Source organism: Zeus faber (assembly GCF_960531495.2).
Source record: "Zeus faber genome assembly, chromosome: 2".
NCBI classification, from domain to species: domain Eukaryota; kingdom Metazoa; phylum Chordata; class Actinopteri; order Zeiformes; family Zeidae; genus Zeus; species Zeus faber.
The window spans coordinates 14774524-14801215 of NC_137189.1; the positions used below are offsets into that span (position 1 = coordinate 14774524).

At 44.6% G+C, this 26692-nt stretch overlaps 1 protein-coding gene across 3 annotated transcripts in view; it reads right to left on the reverse strand.

Moving 5' to 3' along the window:
• Nucleotides 1-539: 539 nt before the first annotated feature.
• akap12b (A kinase (PRKA) anchor protein 12b) overlaps nucleotides 540-26692 on the reverse strand; it is a 45328-nt gene continuing 19175 nt past the window's right edge. The window contains exons 2-4 of one of the 3 annotated variants that reach the window (XM_080024423.1): nucleotides 24489-24564; nucleotides 4022-8127; nucleotides 540-2881 (exon numbers count right to left, since the gene is read on the reverse strand). In XM_080024423.1, coding sequence (XP_079880549.1) covers nucleotides 4022-8127; nucleotides 24489-24534 — 4152 coding nt within the window. In that variant the 5' untranslated portion in view covers nucleotides 24535-24564 and the 3' untranslated portion in view covers nucleotides 540-2881. Of the gene's footprint in view, nucleotides 2882-4017; nucleotides 8128-11752; nucleotides 11971-24488; nucleotides 24565-26692 lie in introns of those variants that run through there. The other 2 variants (XM_080024422.1, XM_080024424.1) reach the window with 2 other exon arrangements.

A 26692-nucleotide genomic window follows, 5' to 3' on the forward strand; every position in this document is an offset into this window, starting at 1 on the left:
GTTTTCTTACAACAAAAGTTTCAGGGAGAACCTGAGGGGGGTGGGGGGGAATCCTCCAAACCCATTATACTTGATGTATCCAAACTTCTCTGACTACTGTGATGTGTGAACTGTGTGTTCTCAGGAAAGCGATGTTAACAATTTGACATTTTTACAATGAACAATAAAAACTGTTTTTTTATATAGTTATGTATTTTTTTTTAAATTTTAATCATTGTTTGTAAAACTGGTAAGACTGGTATTTGATCTTGAACATTTTCTTCATCTGACCTCAGTTAATGTACAAAATGACATTTTCATTTCAGTCAGTCATTCAAGGAACGAGTGAACGAGGACTCAAAAGTACACTTTTCACACTAACTTTATTTGGAATGAAATATAGAGACGTTTCGGTATCCTTACTATTAACAGCTTGTAAAATACAAAAGACAATGAAGACCATGCTACATGTATGTTGTTAAACTAAATGCTTAAGGTTATCTTTATTTATATATTTGTGTGTGTGTGTGTGTGTGTGTGTGTGTGTGTGTGTGTGTGTGTGTGTGTGTGTGTGTGTGTGTGTGTGTGTGTGTGTGTGTGTGTGTGTGTGTGTGTGTGTGTGTGTGTGTGTGTGTGTAACTATGATTTTGAAGTACACAGGTAAGGCTTTACAATCTATACAAAGTGTTACCAAGATTCACAGTCAGTTACAAAAAGCTTTGGAGGATGGAGGGTGGTAGTGGCTCAACCATGTTAGATGCAATAGGCCTAGTCTGTTTTTGTCTTTTTTTTTTTACCTTTTAATTTTACATAAAGCCAACATTATGGATGTGACTCACCCATTGTGAAGTTTTGACCAAGTAAAATAGAAGCATGAGGAGCTGCTGGTATTATTACAGGAGCAGACATCACAATGATGGACGGTGCAGATAGGCCCAATTTGGTCACAAGACATGAATACTAGGCTAATGTTACATGACACACGGTATTTGGTCTGGCTGTTTTTATTGGGGCGCCTGACCTAATTTCATTCAGGCATTTTGCTCATCGTCCCAACACCAATCCCACCACATTTATAAAAATTTTGACACTATTTTTATTACCCATACAAGATGATGAATGAGTTAAAATGACCCGAGAGTCCCCGTGGGAGCTTTTAGGAAAATAATTTACTTCCACTGATGTCTGACCCTGTGGAAAAATAAGGATGGAGGGAGGCGTGAGGTCTCGTGTCTGACTCCTGACTTGCATTCTAACTCAATTTGGCTTTTTTCTAGGCGTGCGTTTCCATCTGGTACCATGCACTGTGACATAAATGCATCAGTGTGTTTGTCTAAATCCTCCCCCAGGTGCTGATCTGGGCGTGAAATATAAATAACCACAGTGCAGGCTTTTCGCATATAATTAAGACTCAAAACATGTGCCAACATATGAATGCTTTACACCACATCGCATACAATAAAATAAAAAGAACACTCTTACACCACCATGGGGAGTGAATAGTGATACTCATAGTGGCCACCAGATAGCTCCCACACATTGAATACCTCCATTCTGCATTACAGGAGAATTATTGTAGTGACTAGGATTTTAGGACTTTATTGATAGTGCTGTACACCACCAAGACACATAATATTTATGCATATGATATTTTGTGTAACTGTTTCTGTCACATGCATAACATTACAACCCGTTCAGTGTCAAATCTCGGGATGAGAATGTGCCCTAAAATAAGATTTTACCAAATCCACATGGTGCAATCATAATAAATCAATGTGTTTATTTTATCTTAACATGAGACTCAAAGGTATAGCTTAGAAACTACTTTTTCACAGTAAACCAGGCAGTGATTTTGTGCAGAGGAGGATCTGGCCAAGTTAAAGACTGAAAATACAGTATGACAAAAATAAAGAAATTGAATATTTATATTTTATATACCCCCGTGCATTAGTCACATTTAACCATTTTTCTGCAACGTGTATCAGCCACTGTGATTCACATCAATCTGTACCTTTTGTTTAGTGATATCCTCTACGACATTCTAACAAATATATTTAAAACTGACGATGCAGGGCTGTGATACAATGGACAACATAAACACATTCGCTTAAATGGTATCGTCCTCTATCAAATAACAGCTGATGTCTAACTATTTCTTTGTGGACAATCACATCGATGTTGCCTGATGTATCACAGCTCTTTTTATTGAAATGAAAGAGGCAAAATAAAACTCTAAATTCCAACATAAAACACAAAAATAAACACAATGAATGAGGGGTGAGGGTAGGGGTGAATAACAGAATTCTTAGGATATAAATACAATATACATGTTAATAATCCTCCTGCTCTTCATCTTCATGCGCATCGTTCTCATTCTCTCACACACACGCGCACACACACATACACACACGCACACACACAATGAATATCACATTGATTACAAGCCGGATTGGATGTTTGTGGGATATTTTTATGTGTGTGCGTGTGAGAGAGAGAGTGCGTGTGCTTGCTCGCCCGAGTGCCCCTCCGGTGGGTTTGGGTGGGGTGAGGCGGGAAGGCCCCCCCCCCCCCTTTCTTTTTCAACAACTGGGAGTGGGGATGTGTGTGTGGGGGGTGTGCAGGGAGAGAAGGATGGAGTGGTCCCTCAGTCCCTCAGTCTCTCTCTCTCTCTCTCTCTCTCTCTCTCTCTCTCTCTCTCTCGCAGTCCCTCTGGGCAGGGTGGGACATGACCCAGTCTCACAGTGTGTTTCCAGAGAGCAGCTGCTCCCTCTCCCTCTCTCTCTTTCTCTCTGCCTCTCTCTCTCTTTCTCTCTCTCGTTCGTCCGCTTTCCCACTCCCACACCGCCGACCATCTTCCTGGTCCAGACAAATTGTCTCCCAGGCATCCAACTCACATCTGTAACTGGGGGTGGGGGCACAAAAATAAACATCGTCAGTAGGAGGAAAATAATGGAATTTTTCCTTGGGGACAAGAAACAGTAAGATGAAGACACTAAATATAATATGTGTATTCACTTCCAGGAAAATAAAATAAATAATACATACATGACAAAAGAATAACTAAAAGAAAAGAAAATCGATAAACATATGCCCCTGTATTGCTTCTCCTCTCCTAGTATGGTGGTTATGACTCAGCACATACTGAGTCTGGAACAGAACTGCTCTATCAGTGCTTTGGTCAGACTGCTACAGTATTACTCACTATGCACCCTCTCCTCTCCTCTCCTCTTTTCTCCTCCTCTCTTTGTGGCAGTGGATCTGCGATGGCCATTAAATGTTAAACCCAGATACACCCAGAGCCCAAAACTACTTTTGGGCGTTCTTATCCTCTCCGCCCGAGTTAGGTTTCAGAATTGGTATTTGAGTTAGGATAAAATAAATCTCATTAACTATGACCACATATTTTCATCATAAAATAATAAAGAAATGAGGGTTATGTGTATGGAATGTACACATTATATATGTGATAATAATAATGTGATGTGTTTTAACCACATATATTACACTATAAGCAATATAATTCAGAAAGGAGATTAAATGTAACTCCTCTAAGGATTGTAATTAAATCGAACAAACTATGTCTCTGACATGCTTTGCTGACTCCACGCCGAGCCTCTGATTGAAGGAGGAGTGGAGGAGGGAGAGAAAGAATCATAATCAGTCTTTCAGCACAACTTCATCTGCCCCTCGCAAACTGCTTCCCTCTAAGACCCTGGCCTACAAAGCAGGGGTCAGCGGCGGCATTCCTGCTTTGATATCAAAGGTCCCCTGGTTCCTGGGAGTCCGAACAAAAGCTTTTTCATTTGGTCGGCGAGCAAATCCCTTCCCCTACCACCTCATAAATGTAGGGCCCTCATTGATGTTTTAAAAAAGCCACTGAGAAGATTGTCTGATAGATCGACAAAGGAATTATTAAAACAAATACATTTCCATAACTCTATTTTAGGGAAGTTATATTCAATATTTTGGATTTATATTCACACTATAACAACATATTTTGAATAAAATAAAAGTGATGAACGGTGCTTGTGGTCTCACCTACTCATGATGCTGCGGAGATCTCTGTGGAGATGGGTTCAATCTCCTTCACTGCCTCCTCAATCACCTCAATCACCTGGGCCATCACCTCTGCACATTTGCCCACCGCCACCTTCTCCGTCTCCACTGGGCTTTCAGCCATCACTTCGTCTGTGGCGTCTTGGCTGCTGGTAGCCACCTCTTTTGAAGCTTGTGTTTGATGCTCTTCCAGCACTGCAGGAGGGCCGGCTGGTTCTTTGGCTGGTTCCACATGATCTAGGTTGCCGTCCGCGTCAAACTCCACAGCCTCTTCCTCTAGTTCAACGTCCTCAACCAGCTGCGCCATCTGCAGGACTCCCTGACTTGAAATTTGGATCTTGGTCTCAGGCTCGGACTCCTCTTGTTCTGGTTTCACTTCCTCCGATGAAACTGCTGCTTCTTTTGTCTCTGCTGGTACACCTTCCTCTGTTGCAACTTCTTCTGTGCTCTGTCCCTTCTCACCCTCCTCACAGCCTGCCCCTGTTTGACTCTCTAACTTCAGTTCCACCACTTCTTCCACTAAAACGGTCTCTTCACTTTCTTTTACCTCCACAGCTTGCTTGAGTTCCTGAACTGGTTTCTCCTCCTCCTCCTGACCATCAAAGCTTCTGGTTACTTCAATAGGCAAATTATCAGTGACCTGGATTGCAGTGTGGAGAAGCTTTGGTGACTTTGTTGCAGTGGTCATTTGTGCCGGTGCTTCACATACAACGGCAACTGGGGTGTCAGTGGCAATAGGCTTCTCGCTGTTTAGATCACTGTCGGTTTCTGTTGTTTGCAATGCTTGGACTGGTGCCGTGATGGGTGTTGTGGGAGTGGTAGGGGATTGGAACTCCAAAATTGTCTCCATGGCATTCACAATGGCAGCCTGGGCAATCATACTTTCCTCCTCAATGGCATTGGCTTGCTCCTCCATATTCCCACTCTTTTGCTCAACTACATTGATGCTGACCTCTGACTCAGCTGCTTCAACACTGGTCTCTGCCACAATTTCGACTGGGGTATCAGCAACAGTATCTGATGGTTGTTCCATCAACACCTCCTCTTTTATCTCCACTTGTTCAGTCTCAACAGAGGCTGAAATGATTTCTTGGGTGAAGGCCGTAACAATCTCTTGAACAGGGACATTTTCTTCAACAGCAGTAAACTGTTCCACTTCCATTTCCTTTTCATTAAGGCCAACAGTTGGTTCAGTGATTTCTGCACTTCCATTATAGACAATTTCTTCAACCGGTTTAATTGAATTAACAATTTGAGTTTGGTGGGAATTCTCATCTACTTCTGCAGGTTGCATGATTTCATACTGATCTGGAACGCCAGTTGTCAATGCAATATTCCCAACCAGAAGGTCCTGGCTTTCAGAGGCAGTTTGAACTTCGGCCATTTCGTTTGTCAAACTCTCGGTGTGAGGCTCGAGCTCAGTTGCTTCAACTTGGTGCACTTGGGCCTCAAGTACAAGGTCTTCTGTTGCAATGGCCTGTTCCATTTTATCTGTCTTCTTCTCAATTGCCACATCAGTGCACAGAAAAGCAGTTACCACAGTCACACACTCTGCAACAGGCACAATAGGTTTTTCCAAAGCCACTTCAGCAATCTCCTTGGTCACAAGGCCAGTGCAAATGGCCATTGCATCACCATCACTGTGTGGCTGCAGGATAATCTTTGTCTGGGATTCAGAATGCTCAATTGCAGGTTCATACTCTGTTTCGGCACTAACTACCTCAATTGGTACATCTTTAACAGCCATAACTGTCTGGCCAGTTATCTCACTGACCTTCTCCACCACAGCCTCCAGAACCGTCTCTGCAGTCTCTGACTTGGGTCCCTCAGGAACAGGGGTGGTCTCATCTGTTTGTGCTGGGACTAGAGGCATCACTTCAGCTGTGGACAGTTTTAGGCCTGTGCATTCATGGCCCACAATGTCAACAGACGGGGATGGGTCCTCTGCTTCATCGTCGGCAATGGTTGTGTCCGCAGACTTTGGTGTGGCAGCATTTTCTGCCTCCTCAGGGATATCACTCAGCTGATCATGTATGTCATCAACATCTTCGACTATGGCTGGGATCCATGAGGGGGACCTATCTTCAGGAGAAACTTTAGTCTGAGTTGCAGCTGGTCCAGATGATTCATCATTTTTGTCTTCTGGTTGCTCGGCCTCATACTCTGACAGAGGAACCACAGCCGGAGTGTCAGAGTCCTCCTCCATTTCATTGGATGTTTGCTTCTCAACCTTCTTCTTCCTGCGTCCATGGAAGAATTTTCTCAATGAGAATGATGACTCTTCTTTTTGCACTTCACTCTCTGAGAGAATTTGGTCAGAAGTGTCCTCTGTCTTCTCCTCCACTTTGGGCTTATTCTTTGAGAGGACAAAACGTTTCAGGGTATCCCAAGCAGACTCTCTCTCAGGCTGGCTAGTCGTAGGTTCTAGGGCAACCGCCGCAGTATCCTCAGCCTCAGCAGAGGTAATGACAGGGGACTCGTCGGCCTTAGTCTCCTGCTCTTCTTCTTCTACTACTGGTGGTGCTTCCTCTTCCAGCTTAGTCTCATCATCAGAATCGGAGGTCCTCCTAGTCCGCTTTTTGGCACCACCCATGCACATTAGAGCATCCCATGAGACAGAGCTGTCCATTTTCTTTTTCGGCTCTTCTGTGCTGCTTTCTAGTTTTTCTATATTTTCCGTTTTTGGCTCTTCCTCAGTGGTGTTGTCCTCCTTAGGCTCATCCTCACTACATTTTTCTACGAAAACTGCGCTCTCAGTAGATGACAGGGTGGCTGACTTTACTGGCTTCTCAGCAGTGGCTTCCTCATCACTCTCAGAAGACCTCTTTACACGCTTCTTGGGTGTGACCAGTTTTTTAAAAGAAGACCAGGCGATGATACCATCTTTCTTCTTCTCCCCATCAGAGGCGACTTCTCCTTCAGCTTCTGGGCTAGCTTCAGCCTGGGTAGCCTCTGCCCCAATGACATGTTCCCCAGAATCCTCTGGAGATGAGGCTCCACTATCATGCTTTTGACCTTCTTCTGTCTCGGATGAGGATTGGAGTTCATTTGTCTTCTCTCCAGTCTCATTCAGCTTGGCTTCTGCCTCTTTATTGCTCTTCTGCTTCTTGGTGGAGAGCTTCTTTAGTCCAGCGCCGGTGAAGAGCTTCTTCAGGGGACTTCCCTGTGGCTTGGCCTTCTCCTGTGGTGAAAGTACCTCGGTCTCTGTAGTTACCTCCACCAGAGCCTTTTCTTCCTCTGCAGGAGCTTCATCCTTTTCCTCCACTGGTTTTGGCTCATCAGTATTATCTGCAGCAGGAGTTGTGATTTCTGCAGTAACCTCTGACTCTGAGGCAGATTTCACCTCCTCAGGAGTTATCGCTGGTGGCTCCATATCCTCTACATCGCCCTTCTCCCCTTCCACAGCCTCAGCCGTCTCATCCGGCTTGGTTGTCTCCCCTTCGGCAGTGGTCTCTTTCTCTTCCCCCTCTTTGGTCTTCTTGACGCTGGCTTTCTTTCTCAAGTTAGAGAAGAGGCCTCCGGTGAAGAGCTTCCTGAAGGGTGACGAAGTCACATCCTGGGACGGAGGGCTGGACTCTGACTCTTTATCGAGTTCTTCAACTTTAGTGTCTCCATCAACAGCTTCAGCTACAGCGCCCTCTGCTGGGACTTCAGTCTTGTCAGTATCTTCAGTGCCGCTACCCTCTGTTATGGAGGCCTCCATGTCCACAGCCTTCTCTTCAGTTGTAGCCACCTCTTCTGCAGTGGCAGCCTGCTCCTTGGTTTCCTCAGTCATGTCAGCTCCACTAATCTCCTCTCCTTCCTTGTCTCTGACTGTTAGTAGCTTCACAGGATCTTTCTCTTCATTCTTGTCTTTCTTCAGCGTGAACTTGAAGCCCACAAAACGGAAGATCTTCTTGAAGCCCACTTCGTTTGCCTCATCCTGTTTCTCCTCAGCTGCCTTTTCTTCGACAATAGCGATGTCATTGTCATCTGGAGACACCTTCTCCACTTTTTCCCCTTTTACCTGTGGTGCCACCTCATCCTTGATGGTGTCCATGGTCTCTGGAGCCTCTTCCTTCTGAGCCACGGACACACTGTCCGGCTGCCCAACTGAAACAACAACACAAGAGAGATTTGTCATTTAATCATAGATCAAGAGTTACACGACTTAAAAAAAAAAAAATGGGTGATGAAAATCCACAGTCGGATTTTAAAATTAAGGCATTACCTGATATAATGATAATGCTGGTTATCTTTATATTTTATATTTTTAGTGATGCCATAACTATGTTACCACCTATGATACCACCAATATAGTGCTTTTTATCATCACAAAGATAACCAATGAAGACGGACCAAGTGAGGTGGACTAAGAATTCCTAGGATTCTCAGCACTACACACACACACACACAAACTAAAATCCCTCCATGCTGTGTTTTGACAGCAGGAGGGGAAGGAAGGTGATGAGTTCACACTGTTTATATCTCTTTTCTCCTCTCATTCCGATCTGTCTCCTCTTTCTCCCCTCTGTGACATCTAACAACAGCAGGGAACGGTTCACATCTGGCGTTCCGATCTGTTCCCCTGTCAATCACCTGCTCCTCCAATATAAAACGCAAGCACAATAATCTAATAATGGGAGATCTTTTTTTTAATCTTCAATGTGTTTTCAAAATATTTCACCCCTTTCGTAAATCAACAATGTAGTTCTTCTGCTGTAAGATAGTACAGTGTTCTTGTCTAACGAGGAAAAATAACAGAGTGCACCGCAATCATTCCACATCCTTGCGCTAAATTATACACTCGCAAGCTCTGTCATTTTTTAAATATAACGTGTTTTGAAACGAACTCAAAACCATTAGTTCCATTACTTGTGGACTGCAATAACAAGGCCCAGCCCTCAGATGCGGTGAGGTCTCACAATAAAAAAATCGATGTGACACTATTTCATTTGGCGTCGTAATTGGTAGTGGGGCAGACTACAACTATTTTTATACGTATGGATTCCATGCAAAATAATGCAGGCTATGCTATGCTCCCTTAAATACAGGCTACTTTTTTTTTTTAAAGAAACCCCAAATATAAGCTGGATGGCGTTGGACTGTGTAGCCGGAATGTTTACTTGCTTTTTGGATTCTACGGTGTCTCTGCTGTGTCAGGCGAGATGCTGACTTAGGCTCATACCTCCCTCCCTTCCTCGATATCAACCCTCAATACATGTCCCCCTTCCTCCTGATTCCCCTTGACCTAAATTCCACCACAGCAGGACGGATGGGAACACACACCCTTCCAAGGCGCACGCATATGCAAACACAATACCCCCCCCCAAAAAAACAAATGGCCCCCGAAAATAAAGGCGTTGGGGGAGGGGAAGGGCCGACTTTCCTTGTTGTCTATTGAAAGAAGTTCGAGCAAATTAAGTGAAATAAGCAAGGTCAAAACTCAACCTAAAGTTTTGCGTTAAATGTAAATGAGGCAAAAGTGGAGTCTTGTCATTTACTTTGGGTAGTTGTTGGTTCAATAAAAAAGAAAGGTTTCGAGGCTCTCACATAGTTGTCACTTTGTCAAATCCACGCCGAAAACCCAGCGGAGACACCAAGGCCCACAAGCACGCAAACATAAAAACCTGACAGTTTGTTAGGAAATAGTGTTTGAGTGTTATCAGCATGAATCACACTACTGTCAATTCTCATCCAAGTTTATGCTTAACTGTTAATTTGGGGGTCCGTGTGACCTGTAAATGGGACCCAGGCCGGGGCCATGTGCATCTCTGCCGATCATGAAAGAGGAACCATGTTGTTTTAACACAGTGCCGGCGTCTCCCCCTCATCTTTTTGATCTCTGTTTTCCAGGCAGGTTTTTTTTCTTCTTTTTTTTTTTTTACAGGCGACACAACTGTTAACTCAACTCCCCCAGACTAGTTTTGGGGTATGGACTTAGTGGGGGGAGTGGGAGGAGAGGAGGGGGTGATATGAGGAATGAGTATAGCAGTGAGGCTGCAGGGGGTGAGGAAGGGACAGTGGAGAGATGAAGGAGTAGGGTGTGGTGGTGGGGGATGGAGGGGGTTTCTGTGTGGGGGTGCCGTTGCCCCCCACGCCCCCACAACCAGGCCCCGGGGGGGCGAATGTGTAACTCAGTAAGCGGGGTGTTACATATCATGTCCCACACACACTGTCATGCTTGTCTCGACTGGAGACACGCTTTGTTTGTTGTTTGTGTGCGTGTGGTACAGCTTAAGCGCTCACGTTAAATGGCAAAAAGCAAAATGGTGGTAAATCTATCTGTACTCCCCAGTGTGTCTCCAGTCTTATAGGGGGCTCTGGGGCCGTGGCTTGGCTTGTGAGCACAATGTGTTTGTGTGTGTGTGTGTGTGTGTGTGTGTGTGTGTACGTGTGTGTGTGTGTGTGTGTGTGCGCACGGCGGGTGGGGTTGTGGGGGGTTGTTCTGGTGATCCAGTGTGTGAGGAGGGACGAGGCTGGAGGGTTGGGGGGGCAGTAAGTCGTTGATGAGCTCAATGCCGGCCATTCTTTTCAGGAGATACTATTTATCAACAGCCACCGCCAAATGTATGCAAATCCTTGTTCTAATTACTGTAGTCTGTAGCGGAGGACTCCTGGGACAATAGAAGTCAGTTAACAGTGGCAGAGAGAGATGGATCACCCACCCCCACCTCCAAAAAACACATGCACACAAACACAGACAGACACAGACACACACCACCACCCTTAAAGCCAACGTCTGTGGTGGAGACGGCCAGAGATCCACACTCTGTGTGATAGGTGTGGCCACTCAGATCACAAGGCACCAAAATACTACCAAATACTACTAGAACTCACCTTAGCCTCTGCCAGTAATCTGAGCAACCGAATGAAAGTATTCTCACAGCCAAATATATAGTTGATAAGTCACAAAATCCATTAACATCCATTAATCAGAACATATGAAGCGTCAACTAGATACACAAAATGATAATCCCAGTTACATGAATCATTCTTGGCATAGGATTAATTCTATACACCCCCTTTCTCCTCCCTCCCCAATATCTGTGGCTAGAGCTAAGTAACCCCAGTGGGAATAAGTACTCCTACACTTAATTGATATGGAAAAAAGACATGGATGGTCACAGAACAGGCTTCAATACAGGGTTTAACACCATCTACTTGAATGCATCTTCACATATTCATATATCGTAAGGTATGGGAATGAATTGAACTTCCCATTGAGAAGACAGGTGGCTGTTTGGAATAGACACACATCCGAGTCTGAGTCAAATATAAATAAATATATAAGGTCATACGAGAGAGCTCAGTCCTTATGAGTGCATTAAAAAATAAAAAATAAATAAGAAAAAAATGAAAAATTAAAGGGATATGTGGTATTAAAAGTAAAAATATATAGTTAAATTGTCGATATTTTGTACAATCTGACTTGAAACCATGTCCAAAACTCAGCCGCTTGCATCCACATAACCACACCCTCAAGACAATGCCTAGAGCTGCACTGGAAGAAAAGCAGCACTCTGATGCTCAGAAGTTACAGCACAGTCATCACTCCAGGGCACAAAGCAACCAATTTTACCCATATTTTTTATGTAACATGTGTAATAACAGCAATACTTAATTTATTCATGGATATAATTTTAGTAGGTAATTCAAATCAAAAGTGACAAAAACTCTCACTGATAAAAAACATGAAATCATAAAAAAAAGACATCAATTAAATTCAGGCCCTTACCCGTTAGAGTAATTGTTCCAAGCATTTGGCAAAATAAAATAAAATCTTCAAAAACTTACAAAAATATAGTATTAAAAAAATATTTGAAAAGTAAAAAAAAAAAAGTATATTGTTCCAGTCACTTTTTAAGTTAAATGGTCAGCTTACACATTTAAAATGTTAAAAAGCTCTTTGTCCTGGTAGTTTCCCTCTCTCTCTCTCCACTCTGCTGCCTCTGTGCTCACTGTGAGGGGAGAAGTGGGCTACACACACATTTCAACACACTGACACACATGTCACAGTAGGACTACCCCCGCCTCCCTCTTCCCCTCCCTCTCTCTCTTCCTCGCACCGCCTCCTCCCCTCTTCAGCTGTTCTGAATGAGACCCCCACCACCACCGCCGCCACCGCGGCCCCCACCACCACCACCCTACTCCAACATTGGCCACCTTTTGTGTGTGTTCAAAACCCATGTAAACTGGTCTCCCACACCCACCCACCACCACTCCACACACTCTCTCTCTCTCTCTCTCTCTCTCTCTCTCTCTCTCTCTCTCTCTCTCTCTCTCTCTCTCTCTCTCTCTCTCTCTCTCCCCCTTTACACACTAGTCTGAGATGGGTGTTTTTTTCATGGGAGGGGGGTGGCTACTGGCTGTCATGCCCTCAAAAAGACAGTTTCTTTTCTCCACAGACCTCAAGAGGGCTGCTGGAAAATGCACTTGAGGCCCCCCTTTTCTTGTTGTCCCACCCACCTCCCTTGTCCCCCTTGTCCCCCCGGATCCCAGGAGGAGAAGCGTAGCTCACGGCCCACGACACCCAGTCACAGACTGGAATGTTGTCAGGGGTGAACCACACCGCAGAGGGAATGCACACACAGTGGGAAACCAAGACAGAAATATGTGTTTTCTGATGCCTTTCATTTTTTAGGTGTGTAGATATGAGTATACATTGCGATTGCCAACATTGAAAATCCCATTGTTCTGAATATGATAAAGATGGCATATTAAGGAGAAAGTTTGTTCATTGGGACTAAAGACGGCTTTGGGGGTGGGGGGTGGGTAACCTGGGATTACTTTTGAAAATAAAGCACAGTATACATTTAGGGGCACAATGGCTGGTGGTGGTTCTCAACATGGGGTCCGGGGACCACAACGGGGGTCCTTCAAGGGGTTCCATGGGGTCCCCAGCAAAAAAGAATTCCAAGTTAAAAATGTAGTATTATTTAATTTGTAAGACATTAGCGCTGTTAGAAAATGTACAACAATGACTGTTTTGATGCTAGTTTCACTGTTATCTCCCTAAACCAGCGATTACCAACCTATGGGCCGCGTGGACTGCCAAATCATGGGCAAAACACATCGATTTTATTGAAAAATATATAATTATTAATGACAAAAATGTTTTTAAATGTAAAAAAAAAAAAAAAAAAATCATGGCATTTTTTCTTTAAAACCTTCAAAAATGCACCATCACTGATAGATAGGAGCTTATAGTAGGGCGTATTACGTCCATGCCGGACCACGATCGACGTGCACCTGTATATTTTTGAACTTGCGGTGATAATCAAAATGGATGGTTGGCTCCATCAGGCACACTGAAAAGGAAAGAAGCCATTGGTACATCAACCACAAGCGAAGTCCCGGCGGGGCATCGGACAAGCGGAACAGTCCCGCCTGTCAAACAAAAAAGAAAGGTTCAGAGAAAGTATAGCGCTGAATATTTATCTTTGGGATTTTTTTGGACAGACACGGAACACAAACGGTTACCGCTGTGCGTGGTGTGTTCTGAAATTTTATCAAACCAAGCTCTGAAGCCATGTAAACTGCACCGTCACTTCGAGACAAAACGCCAACAGGACATGTCCAAGCCGCTTTAATGTTTCGATAATAAACTCAAGGAGTATCAGGGCAAGAAGAAAGTCATCGAAACGTCATGTATGGGCACCAAGAACGCAAATGCTGTGGAAGCATCCGTCCTATTCGGCCGCCCGACTCATAGACAAGGCTGGTAAGCTGCATACAATCTTCTACAAAACATTCTTCGCCTGAGACTATCGTCCCTTAAGCCAGACATGAAGCATTTGGTGTCTGCCATGTAACATCAGCCTTCTCATGAGGTGAGTTCATATTAATGTGCTTCTGTTGTTGTTAGTTTTATCAGCTCTGGCGTGAGTCGTGAGTTTTAACCCACTACTTTCTTTGTTTTACCACTACTGCAGTGTATGTATGAGTATGCATGTGACTGTTAAAATATACGTCCTCTGAGAACGCACTGTTTGGCTCCCATATTACTACTGCTCGGGTGTAGGCCGCGAACACTTTTAAGATTTTCAAGTGAGCCGCAAGTCCGAAAAGATTGGGAACCGCTGCCCTAAACTATAGTATGGAAGGTTCCAACATACTCCCAGTTTCGGGGTCCCAGAGCCAGAACCTTGTCAAAGGGCGTGGCCCTATGCGTATCACTTAACATGGGTTCGTAATTTGGTACCTATGAGGTACAAAAATTATATAATTTTGGCCTTTACAGGGTTCATACTGCCAGTGGGTCGAGTCATACCCCAAAAGCTATAGCCCTGTCCTTTATTTTCTTAAGATTGTGTACATTTGAAAGAAGACCCAACTCTCAATTAAGCCGTTCCAAGGGCCATTTCACTCAGACCGTGCCTGAGTGGGGGGAGACAGACTCTGAGGAATGTGGATAATTCCTCAGGTAAATAGCAGTATAATCAGATCTTCCACACTTCTGCATTGTCCCTGGCAGAATGTGTGAATTCCATCTGGAATGCTCTGAAATGGGTGATAACAGTGGTAACAAAGTACTGTCTGAAAGCCCCTCAGATATACCTGTTTGCTTGTTTGCGTGTGTGTGTGTGTGTCTGTGTGTGTGTGTGTGTGTGTGTGTCTGTGTGTCTCTGTGTGTGCGTGTGTATGTGAGGGGGGGGCATCACTGTTACACATTATATATATGATGTATATCTCATAGCACGATATGCAGTCAGCACCGTGCTGTTTCTCTGTGGCTTCATTAAAATCTTTCTCTCATCTCCATCATTACAAAGTTGTAAATCAAATTTTTTTAACGCGACGCCGGGAGAATAATCCACGCAGCTGTGGATCGCTGTGGGGTACAAAAACAAAACTGTATGTCCGGGGAAGCGAGGGGGAGGACGGAGAATGGAGGATGGAGGTCCACCTCAATTAAAAACAAATTGTCTTGATTTTCGCCTCGTCCCACTTCACTTCCTGTATGGCCTTTCTTCAAGAATCGCAGGATCAAAAGCGAGTCATGAATAATGAAGGAATGAATGGGAGGCTTCATGGCCCCTTCCAGCCCAGACTGGGGGTGAGAGAAGACAAGACAAGAGGGGGAGCAGGAGAAAGAGGAGGGGGAGAAGGGAGGGGAGGGATGAAGCCGCTGTCTCCCTCGTAAGTCTCCCTCAACGTCTTATCGGGCGAGACGGGGGAGAAGAAACTCCCAGAGGAATGTCGGATGATTGTAAGGAAATTACTCTTATGTTCACTTGGGAGAAGTGTTAACCCATTCCAAAACTCCCCAACAATTGATATTAAGGTGCTGCATCTGAAAACTGAGCCTCTGTTTTACTGATAAGGGTAAATAAATAAATATTTGTGTATATTTATTGACAGTGAAATAAACAGTAGAACTGTTAGAGATTCAGTGGGATCCTATGGAGATTTTGCGGGGGTGTGAGCTGTTTTCCTCCACTCGTCCACGGAGAATGATCGTGACACAGCGGGGAACGCTGACAAACGACTGTGCTATTTCACTTCACTCAGTACCTGCCGAGTCAGAGCTTGTGGAATTCTGGATTTCAAAGGGTAATACGTGGGTCAGCGTGCCTCCCCCGCCCCCCTTGTGCACATGAGTCACCGACATGCTCGCATTCCAGGTGGAACACTCACATTCTATATGTCCTGAAAGGGGGGGGGGGTGGTGAGTTCTGAAAACATTGTCGTTTAAAAACAAACCCACGTCTATTGTGTATTGTGGTTCACACAGTCGACACATAACGCTGAGTTATACCGGATTTACTCATTTACCCACCCCCGCCCCCCAGCCAGCCCTGTAGGATCAGCCTTGTTGATTAAACTGAGCTGCTATCACAACAGCCAATATACAATGAGTGTATTTTGTAATTAAATGGCTATTGTGGAACCAAGACTAAGGCTGAGGCCGTGGGTCGGGAGTTTAGGTTGGGGGTTCATGACGCCCCCCTTATATCTCCAGAATCAGAAAACATGGCCAGCGCTCAGGAATGTTTTAAGGAGGGGTCTTCTTGAATGCTTGGAGGGTGGAGGAGTAACAAGAGTGTGTGACATCATCGGACTGCACGGAGCAATAGAGAAACCTCCCATCGCTGAGAATTCCAAGAACTGGGAAGGATGATGTAAATAATTGCAGGAAGAGGAAATGATGATGGCCGAGTGTGTGTGTGTGTGTGTGCGTGTGTGTTTGTGTCCTACGTGACCGAGTGTGTGTATGTCCCGAGATCATAGAGAATCGCCCCTCGAAAGCCTCTCCTTTCATCTTCACTTTTTCACATCTCTCTTTATCTGCGTCCTTTCACACTCTCTCGTCTCTATCTGCTGAATCCACACTCTTCAGTTTTCTCCTTAATATGAGAAGACAGTGTTTCTCTCTCTATTTTCTGTCCTTGAATGCCAATTCTACCCCTCCGTCTGTGTGCGTGCGCATTGGAATGCTGGACAGGAAACCTCGTTGATTCTTGACATCACTATTTCCTCTTCCTGCCTGCGTGTTTCCTCGAGTAACGTTGCACAATCGGATACTATGCTACACATGCTGTTCTAACCTAGTTCTTTTCTTATCTTCCATTGTTTCCATCACAATTAAGAGCAGATCTGTGTGAATCAGTTTCGCTGAAAGGAGTTGCAAAAGTGACAAATGACTACAATGAAAAGAGCGTCAAAAGTGGCGCCCTTGTTTTGGGCAAAACATGTCCTCTGTAAACAGTAAAATGGACAAATATCAAGAAAGTCTAACACGGAGAGGGCGTTGGTTCTGAACAAATACTGTTGTCAAACACAAAATAAAATGTGCTCATGTTCCAGGTTTTTGACAAAATTGACGATAGCTTTTCTTCTGACAGGTGAGTCCCCTCTTAGTCTTATGGGGTCTTGATAAACTTCCCAATGATTTCTAAGATTTACCTCCGATTTCAGGCCATACAAACGGGAAAGATTAATTTTTTTATAGTCTGGCCAACCATCAGGCCAGATTGTGCTTTGATGGAAATTAGACAATCAGCAACAATCAGACTGTGATACTGGAAGAATAGTGTCGTAGCGAGAGTAGATCAGAAAAGGAGTGGAAAAAACAGTTTTTGCCTGGTCCTGTAATCTAAAAAGACTACCGAAAAGACCAAACAAAAAGGTGAGTTTAGTCAGGCATGGCTGTAGAAGTCGTTATCCTTCCATATATTATAAAGCTATACAATGTCTCTCAACTGGGAAAAGGGCTTGCTCTCACTTTGGATGACGACTACATTTTATATGCCGGGGAATTAGTTTAACCAACCATTTCATTTCTTGCACACTTGGCTATATGCTCTACTGCTCCTCTAACCTGATTTGCAGGCTTAAACAATTAACATCCTGGCAAGAGTGGAGGAGCATTGATGTGGTTATGAGGGTCAAAAACGGCGAAAGGAGCGACTTTGTGAATGGTTTTCATTTACAAATGAGTAGGAGCTCCAAAGGTGAATAAACAGGAATGGCTCTAATATCATGAAACAAGCCAGTCTGACCGGGCTGTAGTACTTGACATATGACTTGGTCTATAGAATGTTTCAAATAGTTGTGTAAATGTAAAAGTATCTGGATGTCAGTTACCCAACATAATCAAATGCAGTATTAAGAGAAGGGGAAGAGTGCCTGGTCCCAATCTGTTTCACACACACATTGAAAGTGGGTCGCCCTGCCTGGAAGCCAGGGAGGGCGACCGCCATCCCTTCCTTAGACCCCTCAGCTTTGGCCTCCCAATCCACCCCATTCCACATTTTAAGCACAGCTCCTCAAGGGTTCCCTTCTACAAGCGGAGCTTACCCTTTCTAGACCTTTCTTCCTCGCCGTCTTTCCCACCTCTGTCCTGGCATTTCACTCTACACATTAGGATTTGTCCGAGGTCTATTTGGGGGTGACAGTGGCCGTAATGCTTTTAAAGGGGTAGGGGGTAGAGCGGGGGAGAAGGAGGTGGGTCGGGGTAGGCTCACATTCCTGCTCCATTCTCTCGATGCCTGGGGGAGGTTTGGGTTTGGTGAGGGAGATTAGGTTCCCTGATGCCGGGAGAGATGAGAGAGGAGGGCCCTAGGAGACGACCGGGTCCTTGGGGGGTCTCGGGAGGCCTGGAGAGGGTCGGGTGGACTGGGAGGACTGCCATAAGTTGATCTTGTTATTGGGACTTTAAAGGCCTCCAAGGTTCTCCTATCCTTATTCGCCCTGGAGAGGTTTCCTTGGGCCGGTCAAGTCCATAACAATTGCAAAGTAAAAAAAACACTTATGCGATTGAACTACTAGGTTCCGATGATGGGTCTCAGGAGATTGAAGGGCATTAAAGCACTTAAATCCTCGGCCACGTCTCACTTATTGTTACCTGAGCACACTTCCCTTCTATAAGGCCGATCGATCAATCGTTCTCAAAACAAGGTTGGTATACGCAGTATCTGAAGACACAGAAAAAACATTTCAACAGCTTTTTCCCCATTAGATGATCGCAAAAGGATCAATGCTAAACAGATTGAGTGGAAATGTTGACCACGATGGGCTTTGTCACTTGGAATGTCATGAAAAACTCGGTGAAATAACACAAGGGGATGGAGCTGGAGCGAGCGGCTGGGTTGCATTATAGTGTAGTTGTACAGCGCAAAGCCAATTTGGCAGAAAGCTTGAGCCAAGGGAGCAGTCCCCCTTCCACAATCATGATGGAACATTCAGGCAACAAGCTTCGATCTGTCCTGCAGAGCAACACACACACACACACACACACACACACACACACACACACACACACACACACACACACACACACACACACACACACACACACACACACACACACACACACACACACACACACACACACACACACACACACACACACACGTAAGGCATCAGGATACCGCACAGGGATTTTTTGTTTCATTCAATTAACATCGGAAAATAAAATAAAATAGATGAAATAAATACATCTACAACAAAAACACATTTTTTATTGTTTTTTATTTTTACTTTTTTATTTTTTTCTATTTGTGCCGAGTGTACTGGTCCAGTCACCACCCCAAACGATGCACTTTGGTTGGGGGTGCACTGAGGACAGTCCGCTCGGTTGAGGGTCGGTCTGAGTCCGCCGCAAGGTTGGGGCGGAGGGGCACTGTTTTTTTTTCATGTAGGTGTAAATGATTTGAAAATAAATTGTGTGTAAATAAAGACATGTTTACATTAAATTACGCATCTTTTTTTGGTTGAGGTCAGGTTTTTTTATATATGGTTGCCGGTGCTACATTGGTTCGACCGATCACTGTGCACTTGCGTCACTGAAGGTTCCTCTTGTGCCTGTTAGTCCCTGCCCTGGATTAGGAGCTAAAAAAGTCCCTCAAAAACAGCGTTCTAAAAACAACGATCGTCTATAGATCTTGCAGTGTGGGCACAAAAAAAGGCAGGGTTCCTCCAAAAGTTCTTAGAACTATGAAAAAGTTCCTGCGGTGCGAAAACGCCAAATGATATGTGTATCAGCCTCTTATTAATTAATATGATTATGTTCAGATCTGTTTCAATAAAAGAGTACAGAACAACCTTTGCATTTTCTCAGTTAAGACATGAAATGGAGGGTTTGCAAGTATTCCCAACTGGTTAAAACTGGTTGTTTTAGGACGGTAGGGACAATATACTGGACCTCCATACCTGTCCATACTATAGTTATCAAAACAGTCATTATTGTACATTCTCCAACGGTAATAACGTCTTGTATATTATATAACGGCAAAGCTTCTCTTGTTGGCACTCTGTAGGTGTCCCGACAAGGAAAATATTCTTATTATCGATCCAATGTTTACTTTTATGACAATAACCATAAACCGTGCAGGACACACAAATCAACACAGTCAGCATTCTTTAGGTCTGCAGGCTGAGAAGCTGCCAGCGATCTGGGAGGGGGCGGCCGAAGTATCGGCCAGTGGATTAGATCAGCTATGAAGTCATTCTCTGGACACACACACACACACAAACACAAACACAAACACACACACACACACACACACACACACACACACACACACACACACACACACACACACACACACACACACACACACACACACACGATACAAACAGCTCCTCACCATCTATCTTGCAGTTGCTAATTGAATTATTATATAGCCTTATTATATAACCTTATTCATTTACTCCATTTAATCTCCAATTCTCTCTCCTTCCACTCCTATCTCTTCCTCCCTCCATCTCTCTCTCTTTCTCTCTCTCTCTCTCTCTGTTCTCTCTGGTAGACTGGTATTTCGCATCTCTCTACCATGCAGCTTCTTGTGTCATGTAAAATTTAACTCAGTTCCTCTCCGTTCGATCACAAGGCTGAACCCCAGTGTTGCCAAGCCGACCTTGTGGCAGCGATTAGCTCTCTCCTCTGAGAGAGTGGGCACGTAATGCTGGAAGATTCACTTATGAATCTGCATATTTTGGATGGCTTTCCTCCATCAAAACATCCATTTTAGTGTGGTCTTTTCTTCTGGACCCCAATTGGTTCCCCTCTTCTCCTTCTATTGTACTTTACAGTGGGGCCCCAGGGCCCCTACCAATAGAGGCATGACGTCAGTGTGGGACAGAGTGTGAGAATAATAAATGGGCCCCCCCAGTGCAGCCTACTTTTTTGCAACTGGACTGTTATTATTACTACTCAAGAGCAACAAATCCCAGATTAATCTTTTTTTTTTTCCATTTCTGTACACACGCACGTTTCTTTGTGAGTAATGATGATACAGTGTACATACAGCAGCATCCCCCTGCTTCCCCTGGTGGTCCGTCTGTGGCCCCCCCAGTAAGGTGGAGCGTCATTAAACAGCCAGAGAAAGTTGCAGCAAGAATGCTGAAGAACTGTTACTTTTCTATGTCAGTTTGAGTTTGATTAGATTTATAGACTTTGGGATTAGATAAGCACCTGTGTTTATGTTTGTGTTATACAAAGCTCCAAACTTTACTACAGAACAGACTATACAAAGCTTTCACACTAAACCAAAGTGTGTGTGTGTGTGTGTGTGTGTGTGTGTGTGTGTGTGTGTGTGTGTGTGTGTGTGTGTGTGTGTGTGTGTGTGTGTGTGTGTGTGTGTGTGTGTGTGTGTGTGTGTGTGTACATGCATGCACGTTTGTATCCGTGGAAAGTATCCGTGCATGTGAGTTTTTGAGTGTGTGTCTTTTGATATTTGTCTTTGATGAGTGGCTCATCCTTTGTTGTGTTTAAAAGTTGCTATCAGAAAAGAATGCCTCATCCCTTCCAGGCTCCCACGGTGCATTTCTGTCCTTATCTGTCCTTTATCAGCCTCCTACATACCTTACCCGCCTCTGTCTCCCCCCTCAGTCCAGTCTTATACCTCCTTCCTCACACTCCCGTCTCCTTTCTCTCTTCTCCACATCCTGACCTCTCCTAAGGCTTTTTTTTGTCGTCACTTCTTTTAAAGGCCTTTAAAGAGATGTTTCGATGTGGGAATCATGGGAGTGTTCATACCGAGGTTCCCATGCACTAACCCAGAAAAGTAACCCCTCTCTGGGCTCTTCCTCTGATTCTTCCTTCAGGAACATTTATCGTCATTGACCCAGATTTTTAGGACAATCCAACTCTCTCCCTCGATGAAGACGGACAGAGCGGCTGCTTTGATCCCTCGATGGATTTCAGCCATTAATTTTCCTCTGGTTACAAAAGGAAAAAAAGTAAATAAGTAGATGAAAGGCAGGGAGAGGTTAAAGGGAGCTTTTTGCTTTTAAATGACTTTGAAACAGATGAAAGATGGGCTGTGAAGAATGAAGTCGCAACTCAATACATAATATTTTCTCCAGTTGGGGGTACAGTATGTTGGGAGCGGTATCGTAATACCATCAAAACTCGATACGCCTGCTTCTTCCTCCGGATATTCCTCCTTTTCCTATGTACTGTAAACTACATTCCAATGAAGCTCCATTTATTATTTCCAGTTGTATATTATGTCTCCTATCATATGTTGCCCATTTAACGCTAATGACAATATGTTGTAAGGCATGGGTGTAAATGACAAGGTGCCCCTCAGGGCCTGTATACAGGTCCATGGAAAGTTGGTCCAAAATACCACATCAACCTCAGACGGCCTGACATCTCGGCAGGTTCTAAAGAGCGGATCGGGTTACTCTATAAATGGATAGAAGTGCTTCATTAAATACCTTATTAAATAGGTTATTTGACAGAGCGGTATGTGACATATCTCAGTGTTTTAAGTAGTATAAGGTTACCCTTCTTGCCCTTGGGCATGATGCCTAATGAAGTGGTGCGGGGTCTCTTTGTACGTGGTCCGGGTCACGGCTTGCCAAATATTTAGGAAGGGAATACACGCCCCTGTAGCCCTCCCATATCGAAGGGCGAACCCGTTGGAAAACCGCAGAGAAAATAAACAGACACATGCTTATAGAGATAGGAGGTCACCGGGGGGAGACAGCTGGAGCAGGTTGCCATTTGTGATTTGGGAGAACCGCCGGGGGAGAGGTCGGAAATTGAATTCAGCTTTGTGCATTGTTGTTTTTTTTTGAGCCGTCTAACAAGAACAATTTTCAGAGAAATCTATTTAAAAGATGCCTGATTCCTTGTTTATCTTGTGTTGTTTCTCCACTGGGAGCACAGATGCTCAAAGGCCAGTTTTTGAGAAGGGGAACTTTTCCACCAATATTGACAAAGACAAGGTAGAAAGAAAGAAAGAAAGAAAGAGTCTTTATTCGTCACGCAACACACCACACTACAACACATGCTTGCACACACACACACACAGGCACATGCTTTGATGGTGGCCGGTGAAATGGATCCTCTGCATTTGACCCATCCTGGGTTGTCCTTCCTCCAGGGGCACAGCCAGGAGCAGTGGGCAGCATACGTGGACGCGCCCTGGGACCAGGTGATGAGTGTCCATCGCTGGTCAGACGATGATGGGTGCATGTTTTTGGTGGGGGTCCTTACTGACGTGAGGTGGAGGAAACCCCATGTGAGCACGGGGAGAACATGCAAACTCCACACAGAAAGGCTCCTATTTGGGAGATAACCCGCCGGATTATCTCCCAAATAGGAGCCTTTCTGTGTGGAGTTTGCATGTGCAGTTACCTGGAGGACTAATGTTTACTTCACTTTGACGGCCTTGACAGTTCTGTGCAAATGATAATATGTAGAAGCTCCTACTGTCACTTACACACTTATGGCGTTTTTCCGTACATGGTGCCGGCTCAACTCGACTCGACTCTACTCGACTATACAAGCTTTTGGTACCAGGTACTTTGTTTTCAACTGCAGGTAGTACCCCCTCAATGCAGCTGGTCGTCATAGCAACGGCACATGAATCTGCTGTGAGGCCATCGTCAACGCGACAAACAGAAACAATGGAGGGTTATCAAAGAGATGGTGTTCTTGATTCTTGGTATTTGGCTGTTTGTCGCAGCACAGAGACAAATCTTGTTTCAGAAGAGGCTGAAGGCAGCAAGATATAAGACTGCTGAAGACAACAGGAGAGTTTGGGAAATCACAGGTTTGTGCAGGATTTCCCGTGTCACGCAATGATGACACATGATAATCGTGACGTTGTGACGATTCTCTGACCAATCAGTAGTCTGCAGTGTTTTTACGTCACCTTTTGGTATCTCCTCAGCTTGCTTGGAAGCGAGATGGAGGTGATACCAAAAAAATTACCAGGTACCAGGTACAATCAACTTTTGCCCGTTGGAAAAACAAAAAAAGCGAGTAGAGTCGAGTCGAGTTGAGCCTTTTCCATGCGATGGAAAAGCCGCTTCAGTAAACATAACGTGCACTTCAACTAATCGAACACGGACTGGAAAGAGTCCAGATGTACCTGCATAAAATCCTTTCCATCATCCTTAGGACAATGTCCAAAGTTGATGTCCTCTCGATCAGTGGACAGGTTTAAAACAAGGTTTTCTACACTAAAGGCAGGTCCGTGCTACTGCAGTTGCAATGTGTAGGGTCACATTAATGTTTAATCTGCTGATGAATGACAAGAATGAATAGAGGGAGAGGGACAGAGAGAGGGAGGAAGAGAATGCAGTGCATGTGAGTGTGTGTGTGGCTCCCTCTAATAACAACCTACGTAGGTGTCCCTCGTGTTGACAGTGGGATTAGTTTGGGATAAAGCGGATCTCACAGAGATCTGCAGGCCAGAATCTCAACAGAACACCCACCCACAACAACCCCCCCCGCGCGCGCACACACACACACACACACACACACACACACACACACACACACACACACACACACACACACACACACACACACACACACACACACACACACACACACACACACACACACACACACCTTCTGCCACTGTTTAAGAAATAAAGTCCCAGACACAAACACACACAAACTACTTGTGTCTTTCAGACACAAACACTGACACACAAAGTCAAACAATGTAAATAAACACCAGATCGAGGTAGAAAAACACACAGACACACACAGGGGAACGCACCTTCTGTCAGAGTGCTGTCCTCCAAGTGGCAGTTCAGACTCGTCATGCTGGAGATCTGTCCGTTCTTCTGCAGGGGCTGAAAGACAGGCAGAAAAAAAACAGTTTTTCATTTCTTTCCTCCCGTTGAAACCTACAAATAAAACCTGAGAGTGTTTTGTTTCATGGCTCAAGGGATTTAGCTTCATGGTGGCTCCATCCATGGTGGCTTCATGGTGGTTATGACTGTTGCCTCACAGAAAGAAGGTTCTGGGTCCAAACCTGACTATGCTTTTCTATGTGGAGTTTGCACGTTCAGGTGGGTTTCCTCCCACACTAGAGACATGCGTGCTAGGGATGGACACTCCTGTCGATGCCGTGAGCATGGCATTGTCTTTACAACTGGAGTTGGTCTCACCCCGGTTGTCTAACCCTTCTCCTAAATATGATGGGTATCAACAAATGCAGAGGTCAAATTTCCCCATGGGGATCAATAAAGTGTATCTTCTTCTTTACTGCAGGATGCTACCAACCCGATTAAGAACCTGAGTCACCTAACTAACCTGTAACAACTACCATTCATCCAAATCAAACTAGACGTGCAATTTATCTAAAGGCTAGAGTTAGTACATTTGGGCTGTTCATTTGATCCCACTCACAACAGCAATAGGCAGTAACAAGCCAAAGAGGCTCAAGCCAAATTCCCCATGTCCTTATCAGTGGATCTGGACCCTGACAGAGGGGGTTTTGACAGAGACTGGCAGCTACTGACAGCGCTACAATGCAGGCCAGGCCGGGTCTTTTGTCCATTCCTCTGGACCTGAGGGAGGGGGGGTCCTCCCCCACTGAGAAGCTAATCTAACAAATGGACATCTCAGGCACTGTTCCCAGTAGCCCAAGCTCCTGCAGGAAAAGCCCTGAAAAACGACACCACGGTCTGGGAGATCCTCCCTTTTGCAAAGGCGAGAGGGAGAAGAAAGAGGAACCTGGGAGTGTGAGTAGCACTGTCCTACATGTCAGTGTTAAAGTGTGGTTAGAATACATGCAATGACAAAGGGAAGAGGGTTTGTGTGTGTGTGTGTGTGTGTGTGTGTGTGTGTGTGTGTGTGTGTGTGTGTGTGTGTGTGTGTGTGTGTGTGTGTGTGAGAGAGACAGAGAGAGAGAGAGAGAGAGAGAGAGAGAGAGAGAGACATTTGAAGAGGAGATTGAAAAAACAAGTTATGTTCCAACCATGAGCAGCAGAGGGTAAACAACATAACAAGGGTGTAAATCAGGTAAGAGTGTTATTGCGGTCCACTGCACATTAAGATGGACTCAAGCTCAAGCTCAAGCTTCATAGTAAAAGGCGGAGAGACCTCAAGGCAGAGGAAACCGAAACCACTGCCAAAACAAAGAACCTAGAAAAAGTTAGAAGCATTGGCCCCAAAATAAACAGAAATTAAATAACCACTACTACCACTACAACACAAAGTCACAGCAGCATGAGTTGTCTATATGGCGTCCAGCAAGATGTTGGCTGGAAAAAAAAAGAAGTAAAATGTGTGTGTCGGTGCATTTACCTTTGTAGGTCCATCCAAATACCACACACAGTTGAAAAGGCGAGAGAGGGATCCAACAGCATAATACAGCAAACAAGGCATGTTTCTAAAGAAGGCATGTTTCTAAAGAAGGTACTATAAGTTCCTGAAGAAATTATGTTCCTCAACAAGATATGTTCTTCAAGGAAGTATGTTCCTAAAGAAGGTTTTTTTCTTAAAGAAGGTACGTTCCGAAATGTATGTTCCGAAATAAATATTATTATTATATATATAATATAATATATATATATTTTTTAAATAAACCTGTTCTGTCAGCAGCAGTCCTCTTCCTGTGATAGTTATGGCAATAAAAGGGAGGAAAGGAGAAGGACGTAGCAGATGCTGGCAGTGTGTGTGTGCATGTGTGTATGTGTGTGTGTGATGAGTCCACCTGTGTGTGTGTATAATGTGTCCACCCGCGAGTGCACGGGATTGTTCCCATTTAGTTCTGGTGTATAAGGCCCGTACACCCCATGGCCACACTCCGAGGTGCACAAACCAGTCCCAGAGAGCACAAAGTGACATTGCACCCCTGAAGCGCACACATACATACAACCTACCCAAATGCGCAGGCATAAGACACACCCGCAAGTGCAGAATCTGGGCCGCAAACACCAGACACAGACCACAGGTCCGGAGCCGGGCCCCACG